Here is a 17,134-nt window from a genome sequence, read left to right as displayed (position 1 = left end):
AATTGTAAAGATCCTTAAATTATCTGTCTGTTACATTAACAATCAATAAATTTGTGTATGTTTATTCAAAATACATGGGGGCATCTTATACATGGAAAAATACAGTAAATATTCAGAAGATTCTGCTTATGTAGAGCCTGGAATTTGCAGCGGGAAATTCTCTGCGGAGACTTCAGGTGCGACGGGCTGAGACCAAAACTGATGGGCAGCAGATAAGGCTGATGTCACCGGGCTGGGTGGGTGGGGAGGACGACGCCGGCGGCCAACGTGACTGGTCCTCGTGTCTCGATTTCACACCTGGGTGAGTTTTACCTTTTGCCCCATGGAGCTTTCTAGTCTTGGGCTGTGCATGTAATTAATGGTTGATCGAAACGGGCATGAAGGGCACAGGCGGGCAGTTAATTTTAACTCTGGTGTCATGGTTTCCGCCCAAGCCGCCCACATGGCAGCGAAGGAGCCTGAGACACACCTGCCCTTCCAGCCGGACTCCCCTTCCTCCTTTCCTTCCCCTCCGAAAGCCGCTTTCTGGTGCACGATGGAGGGCCGGTTCTCTGGGCTGGTGAGTAACACAGGCTTTGTTAAGAGGGTGGTTACGGGAGGAGGAATTAGTTCCCAGGTTGATCTGTGAGAGGCTCCAGGAAGACAAGAGTTCCTTCTCAGGCTCTGCTCAGTTGGGGGGACCAGATAGCTCATCCTCTCCAGCCCAGTCCAGCCCAGCCTGCCTACTCCTCAGCCTGAATCACGAGGCTGTGGGTCAATTGCTGAGGTCACAGTCAGGGGGTCAGGATGCCCTCAACCTCATCCACCTCCCCCCCCCCCCCGTAGGGAGGTGTGCTGTCTCATCTGCAGGCCTGCCCTCCCCCCACATTATTTTGGTTTGGACCAGGCATGGGCAAAGTCCGGCCCTCCAGATGTTTGGGACTACAATTCCCATCATCCCTGACCACTGGTCCTGTTAGCTAGGGATGATGGGAATTGTAGTCCCAAACATCTGGAGGACCATAGAATCATAGAATCATAGAATCATAGAATCATAGAGTTGGAAGAGACCACAAGGGCCATCGAGTCCAACCCCCTGCCAAGCAGGAAACACCATTAGAGCACTCCTGACATATGGTTGTCAAGCCTCTGTTTAAAGACCTCCAAAGAAGGAGACTCCACCACACTCCTTGGCAGCAAATTCCACTGTCGAACAGCTCTTACTGTCAGGAAGTTCTTCCTAATGTTTAGGTGGAATCTTTTTTCTTGTAGTTTGGAACCATTGCTCCGTGTCCGCTTCTCTGGAGCAGCAGAAAACAACCTTTCTCCCTCCTCTATGTGACATCCTTTTATATATTTGAACATGGCTATCATATCACCCCTTAACCTCCTCTTCTCCAGGCTAAACATGCCCAGCTCCCTTAGCCGTTCCTCATAAGGCATCGTTTCCAGGCCTTTGACCATTTTGGTTGCCCTCCTCTGGACACGTTCCAGTTTGTCCGTGTCCTTCTTGAACTGTGGTGCCCAGAACTGGACACAGTACTCCAGGTGAGGTCTGACCAGAGCAGAATACAGTGGCACTATTACTTCCCTTGATCTAGATGCAATACTCCTATTGATGCAGCCCAGAATTGCATTGGCTTTTTTAGCTGCCGCGTCACACTGTTGGCTCATGTCAAGTTTGTGGTCAACCAAGACTCCTAGATCCTTTTCACATGTACTGCTCTCAAGCCAGGTGTCACCCATCTTGTATTTGTGCCTCTCGTTTTTTTTGCCCAAGTGCAATACTTTACATTTCTCCCTATTAAAATTCATCTTGTTTGTTTTGGCCCAGTTCTCTAATCTGTCAAGGTCGTTTTGAAGTGTGATCCTGTCCTCTGGGGTGTTAGCCACCCCTCCCAGTTTGGTGTCATCTGCAAATTTGATCAGGATGCCCTTGAGTCCATCATCCAAGTCGTTGATAAAGATGTTGAATAAGACCGGACCCAAGACAGAACCCTGTGGCACCCCACTAGTCACTCTTCTCCAGGATGAAGAGGAACCATTGATAAGCACCCTTTGGGTTCGATCAGTCAGCCAGTTACAAATCCACTGAGTGGTAGCATAGTCAAGACCGCATTTTACCAGCTTCTTTACAAGAATATCATGGGGCACCTTGTCAAATGCCTTGCTGAAATCAAGGTAGGCTACATCCACTGCGTTCCCTTCATCTACCAGGCTTGTAATTCTGTCAAAAAACGAGATCAGGTTAGTCTGACATGACTTATTTTTCAGAAATCCATGCTGACTATTGGTGATCACAGCATTCCTTTCTAAGTGCTCACAGACTGTTTGCTTAATGATCTGCTCCAGAATCTTCCCTAGTATTGATGTCAGACTGACTGGGCGGTAATTTTTTGGGTCCTCTCTTTTGGGTCCTTTTTGAAAATAGGGACAACATTTGCCCTCCTCCAGTCTGCCGGGACTTCGCCTGTTCTCCAGGAATTCTCAAAGATGACTGCCAGTGGTTCTGAGATCACATCTGCCAGTTCTTTTAATACTCTTGGATGCAGTTCATCTGGCCCTGGAGAGTTTGCCTGGTTTGGACCCAAGTGAGCTCTGGCTGGCAGTTCCTCAGGGCTTCCTTTTCTATTTCTAGAAGGTTCTAGAAGTCCTGATATAAGATGGTGCTAGCCACATCTGTCCAAACTTCTCTCCTCCTCACACCCTCCCTGATCTTTGGCCTCATAATGTTAAAGCGTCAAACAAAAATGATCATTCCAAAACCAAAGCTGAGCTCTCTTTTTCTCTGTGTGTGTGTGAGAGAGAAAAGCTAGCCAGCAATAAATCACACAGAGTCCATGAAGTTAACTCTTTATTAGCAGAAACCAGGCCAGCTCAGAGGAGACAGGCATAATGAGCACAACAACTCTTCTCAGTAGGTCTTGTTGTCCCTATGAGGCAGTTGCAAATGCTGAAGACATCCGCCTTCCCATAGCTAACTAAGTATCCTCCTCTCCTGGGTCCTTCCCAAGCAATCTGAGCTCCTCCCTCTTCATAACTCTTCTGGTCCTGGGAGATGGGTGGGGATGGGAGCTTGTTGCAGCAGGAGGGGGAGACACCCTGGCTTCTTCACCAGCCTGACTCATCTCTACTTCTTGGCCTCCCTCCTCTCTTGCTTCTGCCTCCAATTCTGGACTTCTCTCTGCTACAGACTCTCCCTGCTCACTAAACCCTGTTAGCTCTTCAGCTTCCAACACCTCTTCCTCCCAGGCTTCTCCCTCTGACCACTCATCATCGTCCCACCACCAATCCCCAAGGTCTGAGCCTCCTTCCCTTGGTGGTTCCTCAGCTGGTACCTCCCACCATTCCTCTGTGTCCAGCAGGTCCATGTCTGTGTGTCTGTGTGTGTGTGTGTGTGTGTGTGTGTGTGTGTGTGTGTGGATGGATGCTGAAGCCTTGATATCTGCATTTAGACTCAGGGTTGCATCCAGCTAAGACCCATTGCAACAAGGATCCATTAACTTCAGTGGGACTATTTGAGAAGGACTAGTGTTGGACACAAGTCTCATTCAGTCTGAAGAGGGTGACGGCAGACTGAATTAGATTTCCTCTGCAGGTCATCATGTGACATCCCTACAGAGGATTCTGGGAGGAAGAAGCAAAGTCTGATTACCATTAAAATAAAATAATAATAATAAAATAAAAATTCATTGCTTCTTCCTCCCAGAATCTGAGGTGCCCAGTGGTCCATTTTAGAGGGTGTTTGTTGTGTGTGGGGGGGGGGGGTTGTTCTCCCATTGTCAGGCTTCACGGAATCCTATCCCTCCCATGGTGGCAGCAAAGAAGCAGGTTAAAAAAAGAAGAGTTCTTACCAAGTAGTTTATTCAATAATCACAGTGAGAGACAAAGGAATGCGGTCTCTCTCTAGATAATGGCATTGCTTCCAGTAAAGTCCCACCCCCCCACACACACACCTCTACTGTTCTACGTCACCCCTTCGTTGGCTAGTCTGAGCTTTCTGCCTTTGAGCTTTCTGTTCTACTACCCTCAATGTCATGGCCTTCTTACCAATGGGCACTAGGAGTGCGGGGCACCCGGTCGCCGGGCTCCCAGGGGTGCCAGGCTGAGAGTCCGGGACCCAAGAGTTGAGTCTGGGGAAGAGCCCTCCCATTGGTCAGAGTGCTGCGCTGGGCTCTTCTGCCTAAGACAGCCCTACTCTGCGCCACGAGTTGGGGGGCGACCAAGCCAGCGAGACGCTGAAGCGGCCGGCCAGCTCTACACTCCTACGTGCCTGGGACTGGGCAACCTGTGGTGGGGGGCACCAGGCAGCTCTTTGCATCCTGGCTCCACATATGCCTAAGACAGCCCTGCTCAATGCCCACATAGTCTTGGAAGTGGGAGGTCAGGAATGCTTTCCAACGACACTGAGTCTGTCAGCGGTCTCTCCCCTGGTGCTTCTTCTTCCCGCTGTTCCTCTCCCGATATTTCCCAGCTTCTCCCCTCTGAACTATGCCCTTCTGCAAACCGCTGTTCTAAATCTATACTGTCCTCCTGTTCTCAGAAAGGTTCAGGAGAGGGGGGACGACGGCCCACACCATTCCTCCTCAGTCCAGCCCCTGACACCCATGAACCAACACAACTGCCGTTGGTTTCTATATGCCAAAAATAAAAGAAATCTGCCATGCTACTCACATAGAAATCCAGCAAAAATGACTGGATAATCACTGGACATAATTTCATCCAACAGGAGGCCTGTGGTTTTCCAAAGGGTGTCCCAAATACCACCCCTTCCCCTGCATCACCTCTGAGCACGGCCACCTGAGATTTGAACCCATTTCCTATGGGCGCTTTGAGGAAGGGTGAAGGGTGGCTTTTCTTTCCTCCAGGCTCTTGTGTCTTTTGTCTCCCACCGCAGATTCGGCACCGGAAGTTTTACCAAATGATCCTCGTGCTGGGGATTGGTGGCAACCTCCAGATTGGCTATCAGATTTCTGTGATCAACTATCCCTCCATGGTAAGCAGCCCCTTAAGTAGCTGCACCCAGTGGAGGGGGGGAGCAGGAGCAATGACTGACCAGACAGCCTGCCTCCTCTCCACCAAGCGATGCTCACCTTGGTTCCATTCCATAACTGCCTCCTGCTCATTCCACGGTCCAGGAGGAGGCAGAAGGTGATGGAGGAACACCCTCTTTCCATAGGTTTAGCTGGTCAAACAGAATTGCTTTGCTGATGCCTTAGTCTGAGACTGGGGAGGAAGGGACCTGAATTGGATTTAAGATTAACACCCACCCCCTGGCTTATTCAGAAGGCTTTTAACCAGGGTAGCAGATGAGCTGCATCTTCAAAGCACATTTCCTGCCCAAAGAATCCCAAGAACTGTAGTTCATTAAGGGTGTTGGGAATTGTAGCTTTGTGAGGAGTATATTATAGTTCCCATTATTCTTGGGCGGGGGGAGGTGCTTTGAAGGCAGTACTTCCCCTCCCCCTGGACGGTACTCAAGAGCAGTGTTTCCCAACCTTTGGTCTCCAGCTGTTTCAGACTACAATTCCCATCATGCCTGCCCACTGGTCTTGCTAGCTAGGGATGATGGGAGTTGTAGTCCAAAAACAGGTTGGGAAACACTGCTCAAGAGTACGCAGTAGGGGCACCTCTCTTTTTTGTTAAAATGTGTGGCACTTACTGTAACAATTTCATGGTGATTACAGGAGCCTCTTTTTCTAGAAAAAAAGCACTGTTTGGAGGTACAGTGGGTATACCAGTTCTAGCTGGACTGAGCAGGAGCTGAGGTTTGCAGTAACTCTGAATGAGCTGGTGGTCGTTTGCTTTAATTAGAGAGCACTGAGAAGTGTGTCTTCTTTGCCTGCTAGAAAGTCCCCAAAAAGAGTCCTTCCATTTGAGCAATGTTCTAAAATACTCTCTCGACATTTTGAAGATTTGCAGTCCGTTTCTTTCAACAGCAGAACTTGAGACAGGAATACAGCGGTACCTTGGTTCTCGAACGGCTTGGCTCCCAAACAAATCAGCTCCCGACCGCTGCAAACCCGGAAGTAACTTTCCGGTTTGTAAACATTTTTTGGAAGCCAAAGATCCGAAGCAGCTTCCGCTTGACTGTAGGAAGCTTCTGCAGCTAATCGGAAGCCGCGCCTTGGTTTTTGAACAATTTTGGGAGTCAAAGGGACTCCCGGAACAGATTAAGTTTGACACCCAAGGTACCACTGTACTCATTTAGGAATAATAAACAACTTGACCAATGCTCTTTTCCCAAACCATGAGATTATAATGTATGCATTTTCCAAGGCTGAAGTTTCATCTCATTTGCTGCTGGTTTGCAATTGGAATTTATGACACTTTTGATATCTGAGCAGAGAAATAATCCCAAAATATCTTTTTGGGGTGGGTAGGGAAGCAAACACTTTTAAAGGGTTAAGAAGTAATTCTGCATGATGATGATTATGATCATGATGAAGCATTAGCTGATGCCTCAACTCCCCCTTCCTTCCTTCCTTCCTTCCTTCCTTCCTTCCTTCCTTCCTTCCTTTCCTCCCTCCCTAGTATATCAAGAAATTCATGAATGAGACCTGGCTTGAGCGCTCTGGCTCCCCGCTGCCTGAAGGTGCCCTCTTGTTCCTGTGGTCATTCATTGTGTCTATCTATGGGGCAGGAGGATTCCTGGGCTGCCTCTGCAGTGCCTACCTGACTGTAAAATATGGCAAGTATGTAATAGTCCAAACGGGTTGCTGGAAAAGAACTCTCTGAACTTTGGTACACATCCATCCTGCCCTCTGGCTCTGTGTTAAAACCTAGCTGCTGAGATATTCCCTGTTTGAGTTTTCTTACAGCTGAGTTTAGGGAAGGGTGTGTGAGATCCTGGGGCATGAGAAATCCTGCTTCTCTTGGGACAGCTGTTATTTCTGGTGCCTCCTCTAGCGCTCTGCAGTCCAAGGCAGCCAGAGCCAGAATCAGTGCTGTCCGTACCCAGGAGTCAAATGCTGCAAAACAACGGCAAGGGAGGTGCTGGAAAAGGACAGAGTTATTCCTTCTCTCTCGGCAACCCCCTAAGCTATGGCTACCATATTTTTTTCAATGAATTCGGGGACACTTCTTTTTTTTTTTAAGCTGAGTAGCAAGAGGGAGTCAGTAGTGGGGATGGTGAGGCAAAGGATCCTGGCCCCAAGCACACATGCATATTGTATAAAGGTGCAAAGCCCTTCTTTTGCACCCTGTGAAACATAAATGCACAGAGGTTTTTTTAAAAAAACTGGGCAACGGCAGATCAGTCAAAACAAAGGGGGAAGAGGGCAGGAGATCTGTACCACTGGATGTCCCCAGTTCCCCTTCGGAAATGGCGGCAGCAGCAGCAGTCAGCAGCCCGGAGCCAGCCTGGTAGCGCAGTTGGCTCTGGCTGGCTTCAGGAGCTGCTCGCTGCTTGCTGCCCGCTGCCGTGGCGCCCCCCATTTTTCCTCACCGGAAGTTCCGGCAAGGAAAAATGGCAGGCGCCATGGCAGCGGGCAGCTCCTGAAGCCAGCCAGAGCTGACGATGCCAGGTTTCCCGGGGACAGATTTGCAAATCTGGGGACATTCCGGGGACGGACTTTGTCCAGGGACAGATTTGCAAATCCAGGAACTGTCCCTGGGAACCGGGGACATCTGGCAACCCTACCCTAAGCTTGCTTGCTGTCCTTGGCTGCAGTGGAAGATGTTGCCTTCCCATGGCCAGTGCACACAGAAGCTTCTGCCTTTGGAAATGATGGCGGGTGTTATGTACTGAGTCGAATAGGATCCAAACTGCAGCAGTCTGATTGGTCCTAGAACAATAGGATCCAAACTGCAGCAGTCTGATTGGTCCTAGAACATTGGGTCGACCTTAGAAAAAGGTTTTAAGTATAAAGACTGATGTATATAAGTTAAAATTTCATATATAAAATGAATTAAATATAATAATGAATTAAGGTTAAAAATTGGGGATAAGAACTTGTTGAACTAACATTTGGAAATGGAATACAAGAAGGGGAGGCAAGGGGAAGTCGCGGAAATAGGTTATTGAAAAAAAGGATTGTAAACGTTGAGTGTTTTTAATTCCGTTGTGTTTTTTTTATCTTTTCTGGATTTTTTCTTTTTTTTTGTTTTTTGAAAATTTTAATAAATATGTTTTTTAAAAAAATGATTGGTCCTAGAACAATGCAGCAGTATGATTGGTTGGCAGGAACCACCCAATCATGCTCCAGATAGAAGTGAATCCACAACCTGATTGGCTTACAGATTGGCTTACTGTGTAAATAATGTATATAAAGCAGATACTTTGAAGGGACTTTCATTCATTCCTCCTCACCACTATGAGCTGAATAAAGAGCATGAAATCACTTTGCGACTCTGAGTATATTTCAGCGGGGCACCCAGCAAAATGTCCTGGGCTGGCCCTGGCAGGAAGGCTGCTCTCCACTGGCTTAGGAAGCTCTGAACAAATTGGGGCTTGTCAGAGGTTCTGTAGCAGGCCAGATGTGAGTGATGTCCCTCCCGCTCTCCGCGTCTCCTCTGCCCCCCCCCCCATTTCTGTGCTCTCGGATGCAGGAAGAGGACCATGCTGGGGACTGACCTGCTCATCCTCGCGACGGCTCTGCTCGTGGCCTTCAGCAAGAGAGCCAAGTCCTTCGAGATGATCCTGATTGGACGGTTCCTTTTTGGCGTGAGCGCTGGTAAGGTCTTGGGGCATCATCGCGGTAGCCTTGTGAGGACTCCAGAGCCCAGGCATTGCCGTCAGCTGGCAAAGGGGCAGCTCCCCACTGAAACCTCCCCACTCCCCTCTCCGTTTGAAGGGAGCAAGGGGCTTGCGCCACATTTGGCAACGTGCAGGGGCCGTTGGACAACCATTCTGGGGCAGATGGGTGAGTGGATTTGGTAAGGGATTGGCTTCATATGTCCGTGGTCTCTTTGGTTCAACTCAAGGCCACATCAGCCCTTTTTCCCGGGGATGCTTCTCTCCATTTTGACTCTGTCTCTCTCTTGCCCTTCTCTCCTCCCATGCCCCAGGCTTTTGCTTGACCATCCACCCCCAATATGCCGGAGAAGTTTCGCCCAAGAAGCTCAGAGGCTTTGCAAATGCCACGTCCGCCTTCTTTTGGTCCTTGGGGAAATCCTTGGGCCAAATCCTGGGGCTCAGGTACTTGCGGGCTAGATAGAAGGCTCCCTTTCTCAGTCCTCCATAAACTTTTGGTCTCGTAGATATCTGATCTTTCCTGTCAATTTATCAAGTTCTGCATAGTCCATCAGCTTCATTCTCCACTCCTCTAGTGTTGGTACATGTTCATGTTTCCAGCTGGTGGAGTATTGGGAAGATATAAGTGATAGAGAAATAATGTTGGTGGCATTTAAAGAAGCTCTGTAAAAGTTAAAGAAATATTGCAAAAAAGAAAAACAGGTATTAAAGGGTATATTAAAAGGCAATAGTGAATTTAAGAAATGTGTAATTAACAAATCAAATCTGGATGATTATCAGAGAGGCTGGAGGAAGTCCAAAAGTGGAAAATTTGTTAAAGCTAAAATGTGATGTGATATGTGTTTTTATGATGAAAATTAATAAAAATTATATATATATTTTTTAAAAAGAAGGCTCCCTTTCTCTGGCTGGGCCATGGTACCAACTCTCTGACTGCCACCTCCTGAGCATGGACCAAGCTGAGCGGACCTGTGCTCTGATTCCATGTGAAGCTTCACCTGATCCTCCTTCTCCTCCTCGGCAGGGAGTGCCTGGGCACAGAGTCCTCCTGGCCTTCGCTCCTGGCCTTCATTGGGGCCACAGCCTTCCTCCAGCTGCTAACTCTGCCCTTCTTCCCCGAATCTCCTCCGTACCTCTTGATCCAGAAGGGAAACGAAGGCGCCTGTGTGAAGGGTGAGGCCTCCAAGGTCTGCCCTGGGGAAAAAGGGGGAGAGACAACAGGAAGGGGGGGGGACAGACTAGGCAGCATTTTGGCCAACGCTTTGTCTCTCACATACACATTTTCCAGGGGAAAAAGTGGGGTTCTTGAGGTGGAAGGGGCGGTTTAAAACCTCCTTGGGCCTGCCAGTTCTTCACGACAACCCTCACCATATGTAAAGTATTATTGTTAGAAGTGGCATTGGAATTGCTTAATTTTACCTTGGACCGCCCTAGCCTACAAGATCTAGACATCCACATAGGTCCCGATGCCAGGACCCTCCTGGCAGCATCTACACAATCCCCCTCCGCTTGCCAAGGTCTGCTGCAATTGCCACCTCCTTTGGCTCCGAGGGCTGTGGCTTTCATGCTCTTTATTCAGCTCATAGTGGTGAGGAGGAATGGAAGTTCCCCCAGAATGTCTGCTTTATATACATTATTTAAACAACAGGCCCCACGTGATTGGCTAATTCCGGGATTCACCTGTAGGCCAATCTGGTTGCAGATTCACTTCCACCTGGAGTTGGATTGGGTGGCTCCTGTGGACCAATCAGACTGCTGCATTCTGGATCTTATTGTTCTAGGACCAATCAGACTGCTGCATTCTGGATCCTATTGTTCTAGGACCAATCAGACTGCTACATTCTGGATCCTATTGTTCTAGGACCAATCAGACTGCTGCATTCTGAATCCTATTGTTCTAGGACCAATCAGACTGCTGCATTCTGAATCCTATTGTTCTAGGACCAATCAGACTGCTGCCTTTTGGATCCTATTCAACTTAGTACATAACACCTCCCTCCTGGATTTGTCAGTAAGTCTGGCTCCTTCCTCTTCTCCCCCCCCCCCCCTGCAGCCATGCACCTGCTCTGGGGCCAAGAAGATCACCAGCAGGAGCTCAGTGACCTGAAGCAGGAAGCGGAAAACAGCACCAAAGTCCTGAGTGCGAGAGAGCTGCTCAGAGACCAGTCCCTTCGCCGGCAGCTGCACATCCTCGTGGCGGTCGTCGTCACCCTCCAGCTCTGTGGCATCAACGCAGTTGAGTTCCAAAGGCTCCCCTTGGCTGCAACAATGAACTTTGGATTTGGAGGGACATCTTTTTCCTTTCTCCTCCTGTGATGAGGCTGCATTTTAATATTTTAATGTTTCAATATTTTAATGTTGTATTTTAATCTTGTTTTTAAGTTGTATTCATTCAATTTGTTTTTATTGTTGCTTGTTAGCCACCCTGAGCCCGGCCTTGGCTGGGGAGGGTGGGGTATAAATAAAAATTATTATTATTATTATTATTTCCTTCCTTTTTCCACAGGTCTATTTCTACACTTTTGAAGTCTTCCGCACAGCCGGTTTTGCAGAGGACCTCCTCCCTTACGTCTCGCTGGGCGTGGGCTTCTGTGAGCTCCTCTCCTCCTTCCTCTGTGTAAGAGCCTTCCCCTTTCTTTCTGCCATTTTCCACCGAGGCGCAAGAGTGTGGAGCTCCTTCCCTCCTTCCCCATTGGTGTACCGCCTAGTCCCGTCTCTTCACTCCGGCCATAGGTTGCTGCAGATGCACCTCTTTGCTCCAGCCTTTTGGAAATGGAAGAACCATTTTCTTGTCTCCTCCCTGGTGTGTGTTTAGAGGGGTTATCATTTCAATTGAACTATGTTTTCAGAGGCTGTAACTCACCCTGAGGCCTCATGGTGAAGACAGAGTAAGAATTGCAATAAATGGTGATGGTGATGGCGATGATAATGACTCTTCCCCCTTCTTCAGATTCTGACAATTGAGAGATTTGGACGGCGGACCCTCCTGTGGCAGGGCTGTGGCATGATGGCGCTTGTCCTTTTTCTCCTCACAGTTACTCTCTCAGTACAGGTAAGAGCCAAGGACATATACTGCCTCGGGCGCCGGATTAAGTCAACCAGCGGGCCTGATTAGGCATGTCCAAAATGGATTTTGGGCATGCCTGGTTTAAGAGATACCTGCCAGACTGTATTCAAAAAGAGAGGTACAAAGCCCTAAAGTCCAAAGACAATTGGAAAGCTTTTCCCATTTCCTTCCTCCTTGCAGAGGAATACAGTGGTACCTCGGGTTAAGAACTTAATTCGTTCTGGAGGTCCGCTCTTAACCTGAAAGTGTTCTTAACCTGAGGTACCACTTTAGCTAATGGGGCCTCCCGACGCTGCGTGATTTCTGTTCTCATCCTGAAGCAAAGTTCTTAACCTGAGGTACTATTTCTGGGTTAGCAGAGTCTGTAACCTGAAGCGTATGTAACCCACTGTAGTTGAGGTCAATTTGGGAGAGTCAGGAAATGGCTTCAGGATTGTTTGATAAACAACTACCTGACATTCGGCAGCCCTGTTCAGGGAAGTTTTTAACGTGTGATATTTTACTGTATTTTTTGTTTCTATGGAAGCCGCCCAGAGTGGCTGGGGAGGCCTAGCCAGATGGGCGGGGTATAAATAATAAATAATTATTATTATTATTATTATTATTATTATTATTATTATTATTATTATTCTCCTGTACTATTTCAGACGTGGTTTATACAGTTCTGTATGTGTTTGCCTTCTACATTTATGAATGTTTATTCAATATCTGAGACTTTAGAATTCTTATAACACAAGAGAGAGAAATGAAGCAGGGAGTTGTGAGACCCCACGTACACCAGGGCCGGCCTGCCCGTGAGGCAATGTGAGGCAGTTGCTCACAGTCTCCTTTGCTTCTTGCCCTGCTCCTCTCTAGACTCCCCAACACACCCTTCTGAAGTTAAGGCACAAGACAGGTGTTGATCATCATGTGAGCTGAGCACAGGTGGGCTCCATGCAAGCTGCTGACCAGTCCTGTGGAGCCTCCTTTTTTTGAGACAAATATGCAAGCTAGGCAGATACATTTTGGGCTGTGACCTTTACACACCTTCGGTCCCGAGATCTTGGGGTGGTACAGAGTTATTTTGGCACCTGTTTCCACCGCGTCGTTTTCCCCTTGCACAGTGTATGATGGAGACAAAAGGTCTCAGGGACAAAGGTTACAGACAGGACACCGACTACTGAGACCGCAAAAGGTTAGACACAGGGAACGATGTTCCAACAGCCGTGGCTTGTCTGAGGGGGGGGGTGTACCCCACACCCCAGGGTCACGCGTGCAGGCAGATTGTGGCTGCCTCCTGGTGGGGAGTGTGCTCCCTCCGGACCCCACTGCCCACTCCGCGATATCCCTACAGCCTTCAGTGCTCCATGGCTTCTCTAAATCACCTCTAGTCGCCTCCATCAGCAGCAACACCAAAAAGTAGGAAGGGGTGCCATTTTCTGTTTTGCGTCCAGCGGCAAAATAACCCTGTCCCCCCTCCCCAAGTCTTCAGCAGACTCCTTCTGTTTCAACCTCTAAACGCCTGCTGATAGGCGGGAAATTGGGAATACGCAATAGTTAGCTGATTTCTGGTTTTAACATGGTGCCTATTGCATGGCTTTGTGTCCAGTTGTTGCAAACTGCTTTGATGGTTTCTTTACGAAATAGCGGTGTATGGTTTTTTAAATACTCAGTGTGAATTCATTGGCACCTGTCCTTTTTCCTCTCCTCCCTTCCCTAGAACAAAACCCACTGGGCGTCGTACTGCAGCGTCACTCTGGTTTTCCTCTTTGTTCTCTTCTTTGGAATCGGACCAAGTAAGTAGAGGATGTCGGAACATACCTGGGGGGCACACGCAGCCCCCAGGATGAGATAAACCTCTCCAGGCGTCTTCCTGATGAAGCGCAGCCCAGGACATCCATAAATCTTCAGTCCCGGCATGCAAAAGCACTACATATCAGAAGACTATGTGCACGCTCACTCTGCAGAGTATAGCAGAAACGAAGTGGAGCTTGGTGTGTGCATTCTAAGTATTTATTAAGCAATATATACAGCACAAGGGACGCGGGTGGCGCTGTGGGTTAAACCACAGAGCCTAGGACTTGCCGATCAGAAAGTTGGCGGTTTGAATCCCCGCGACTGGGTGAGCTCCCGTCCCTGCCCCTAGCAGTTCGAAAGCACGTCAAAGAACAAGTAGATAAATAGGTACCGCTCCGGCGGGAAGGTTTCCATGCACTGCTCTGGTTTGCCAGAAGCGGTTTAGTCATGCAGGCCAGATAACCCGGAAGCTGTACGCCGGCTCCCTCAGCCAATAAAGCGAGATGAGCGCCACAACCCCAGAGTCGGTCCCTTTACCTTTACCTATATACAGCACAAAGCAATCATGGTGTCCTCTCAGTTCTTCAAGAGAGAGAGAGAGAGACAAAGAAACAGTACAAAAGTACAATACAACGGAAAAGAGATAAGACTGACTTCCGTTCTCACACTTTCCAAGCCTAGAAAGTAAACACTGACATGTGATGTAACAATCCCACATCCAGCAACGGAGGAGTGAAATGCTAACAGAGGAGGCCTTTACCCTGGCAGGGCTGGGGGCAACTGCTCCTGGTTGGGGAAGGTGGGGGTCTCACCTCTAGGTGTGAGTTGCAAGGTCCTGCTAGGCAACAGCACTGAGGAAGGGGAATAATTGCACTAAGGCTAGACCCAGGAACATGCCAAAACCCCAAGCATTTATCAGTCGGTAGAACAGGAGCCCCCATGTTGAGCAATAGATTCCTGCTGGACTAGATGACTCTTCCAACTCTACAGTGCCATGATTCCCTGTGTCTTTCCCTCCCTCCTGCCTCAGATGGAGCCTCCATGTCTGTCATGATGGAAATCTTCAGCCAGTCTTCCAGACCAGCAGCTTTCCTGATCGGCGGCTGCCTGAATTGGGCCGGCCTCTTTGTCATTGGAATCACCTTCCCATTTGCTGTGGTCAGTGTCTGTCAGGTTCATACACACACACACACACACACACACACAAACACAAACACACAAACACAAACACAAACACACACACACACACACCTCCTTCCAGCCTTCCTTCCTGCTGCCACGGCTTCTGCCTTCTCTCTGTGGCCCCAATAATGCTGAGGCAACACAGGCGAGCGAGCGGGGTATAAATAATAAAATTATTGTTGTTATTCTTATATGGCCCCATGCTCAAGAGAGCAGCCTGGTGCTGCCCCAAGGGCAAGGAGATATGTGCATGACTCCTACGGCATCTGTAGTGTCTCTCTGGATAACCATTTCCTCAGAATAGCTTCAGGGGTCCCCCTCCCTCAGCTACACACCTTGGCAATGGAACCCACTGTGGTGCTGTGCAGGGGGAGCCAATGTGGTTCAGGTATGGTTGCTGGACTCCAAACCACAGCAGTCCTGGCAGGCAGCAGGGCCAATGGCCAGGGATGAGGTGGCTTGCAGACCACATCATCTCGCTACCCCTGGGGTATGGATAGGCGGCTGGTTGTGGAGCCTCGGTCCAGTATAACTGAAGGAGCATCTCCACCCCCATCGCTCAGCCCGGACACTGAGGTCCAGCTCCGAGGGCCTTCTGGCAGTTCCCTCACTGCAAGAAGTGAGGTTACAGGGAACCAGGCAGAGGGCCTTCTCGGTAGTGGCGCCCTCCCTGTGGAACGCCCTCCCATCAGATGTCAAGGAAATAAACAACAATCTGACTTTTAGAAGACATCTGAAGGCAGCCCTGTTTAGGGAAGTTTTTAAAGTTTGGTGTTTTATTGTGTTTTTAATATTCTGTTGGGAGCCACCCAGAGTGGCTGAGGAAACACAGCCAGATGGGCAGGGTATACATAAATTATGATTATGATTATTACCATAGGCCACACTGGCTGACCATGGCTGACCAGTTGCACATTATCCCATCACCTGGAGCTTCTGAGGTGCAGGATGACATGAAAAGCACCTCTAAGTATCTAAAAATGGGTCAAGGGGCTGAAGTTGACCTGCCCCTATTTGCATAATGACCAAGTAACTTTCACACCAGGTTCAGTGCTCTGAGTGGGCTGCCACAGAGCAGGAAGCCACTGAGCCTGAGGCTGTCAGCTAGGAGCCCCCAGGAGAAACTCCTGTACCGACAGGGCCTGTCAGGCCAGAGATGGGCCTCTCCCAGGTACCTTCTCCTGAGGAGCCTTACCAGTCCAGCAGCACAGGGAGCACCCCAAGGAGGAAGGCCCATCTTCAGGCCCTTTACGCATTTAGAGTTCCCCCCAATGGGTTATCTGAAATGTTGGTGGTATAGTGGTTAACATAGCTGCCTTCCAAGCAGTTGACCTGGGTTCGATTGACGGCCAACGCAGTATTTTCCCTCAGCCTCTTAGGGACGTGGGTGGCGCTGTGGGTTAAACCACCGAGCCTAGGACTTGCCGATCAGAAGGTCGGCGGTTCAAATCCCCGCGACGGGGTGAGCTCCCGTTGCTCGGTCCCTGCTCCTGTCAACCTAGCAGTTCAAAAGCACGTCAAAGTGCAAGTAGATAAAGAGGTACCGCTCTGGCGGGAAGGTAAACAGCGTTTCCGTGCGCTGCTCTGGTTCGCCAGAAGCGGCTTAGTCATGCTGGCCACATGACCCGGAAGCTGTATTCTGGCACCCTCAGCCAGTAAAGCGAGATGAGCGCCGCAACATCAGAGTTGGCCACGACTGGACCTAATGGTCAGGGGGTCCCTTTACATTTACCTTTACAAAGGGGTTATGTCTGTTCTCGGGCTTTGTTGGAGCCACTTGCTCCCATGGAGCTCTCCATGGTCCTGCAACACCTGACCTGCCTTGCTGCTGCCATCACCAGGGCAGCCTCCCTGAGAGGTAACTAGACACAATGTTAAACACAGCACTGTGGTTCATGTTGTTGTTGTTTTAAATAATAATAATAATAATAATAATAATAATAATAATAATAATAATAAATTATTTATACCCCACCCATCTGGCTGGGTTTCCAGCCACTCTGGGCGGCTTCCGACAAAAAATTAAAATACAATAATTCATCAGATATTAAAAACTTCCCTAACAGGGCTGCCTTCAGATGCCTCCTAATTAGGAGTTGTGAGGGTGGAGAATCCAGACCAGGAGTAGGACGTGGGAAGAGGGAGTTTCAACCTTTCTCTCCAGAGAGCCAGTGTGGTGTAGTGGTTAAGAGCGGTAGTCTCGTAATCTGGGGAACCGGGTTCGCGTCTCCGCTCCTCCACATGCAGCTGCTGGGTGACCTTGGGCCAGTCACACTTCTCTGAAGTCTCTCAGCCCCACTCACCTCACAGAGCGTTTGTTGTGGGGGAGGAAGGGAAAGGAGAATGTTAGCCGCTTTGAGACTCCTGAAGGGGAGTGAAAGGCGGGATATCAAATCCAAACTCTTCTTCTTCTTTCCCTCCTGAAATCAATCCAA

The 17,134-nt window shown here is 49.1% G+C and overlaps 1 protein-coding gene across 1 annotated transcript in view; it reads left to right on the top strand.

Annotated features, from left to right (window-relative positions):
• Positions 1-442: 442 nt before the first annotated feature.
• The window catches only part of LOC309329732 (uncharacterized protein), a gene marked incomplete at its 5' end in the record, with an annotated part of 38,599 nt that continues 21,907 nt past the window's right edge, over positions 443-17,134 (top strand). Inside the window, 11 exons of the mRNA XM_081840745.1 lie at positions 443-559; positions 4,877-4,975; positions 6,514-6,674; positions 8,530-8,654; positions 8,989-9,118; positions 9,699-9,847; positions 10,728-10,909; positions 11,181-11,477; positions 11,625-11,726; positions 13,441-13,516; positions 14,548-14,675. Coding sequence (XP_081696871.1) covers positions 443-559; positions 4,877-4,975; positions 6,514-6,674; positions 8,530-8,654; positions 8,989-9,118; positions 9,699-9,847; positions 10,728-10,909; positions 11,181-11,477; positions 11,625-11,726; positions 13,441-13,516; positions 14,548-14,675 — 1,566 coding nt within the window. The remainder of the gene's footprint in view (positions 560-4,876; positions 4,976-6,513; positions 6,675-8,529; positions 8,655-8,988; positions 9,119-9,698; positions 9,848-10,727; positions 10,910-11,180; positions 11,478-11,624; positions 11,727-13,440; positions 13,517-14,547; positions 14,676-17,134) is intronic.

The sequence above is a fragment of the Podarcis erhardii genome, assembly GCF_964252035.2.
Source record: "Podarcis erhardii genome assembly, chromosome: 15".
NCBI lineage: Eukaryota > Metazoa > Chordata > Lepidosauria > Squamata > Lacertidae > Podarcis > Podarcis erhardii.
The sequence above is the reverse complement of the archived record's forward strand: the minus strand, read 5'-3'. Positions and strand labels throughout refer to the sequence as shown.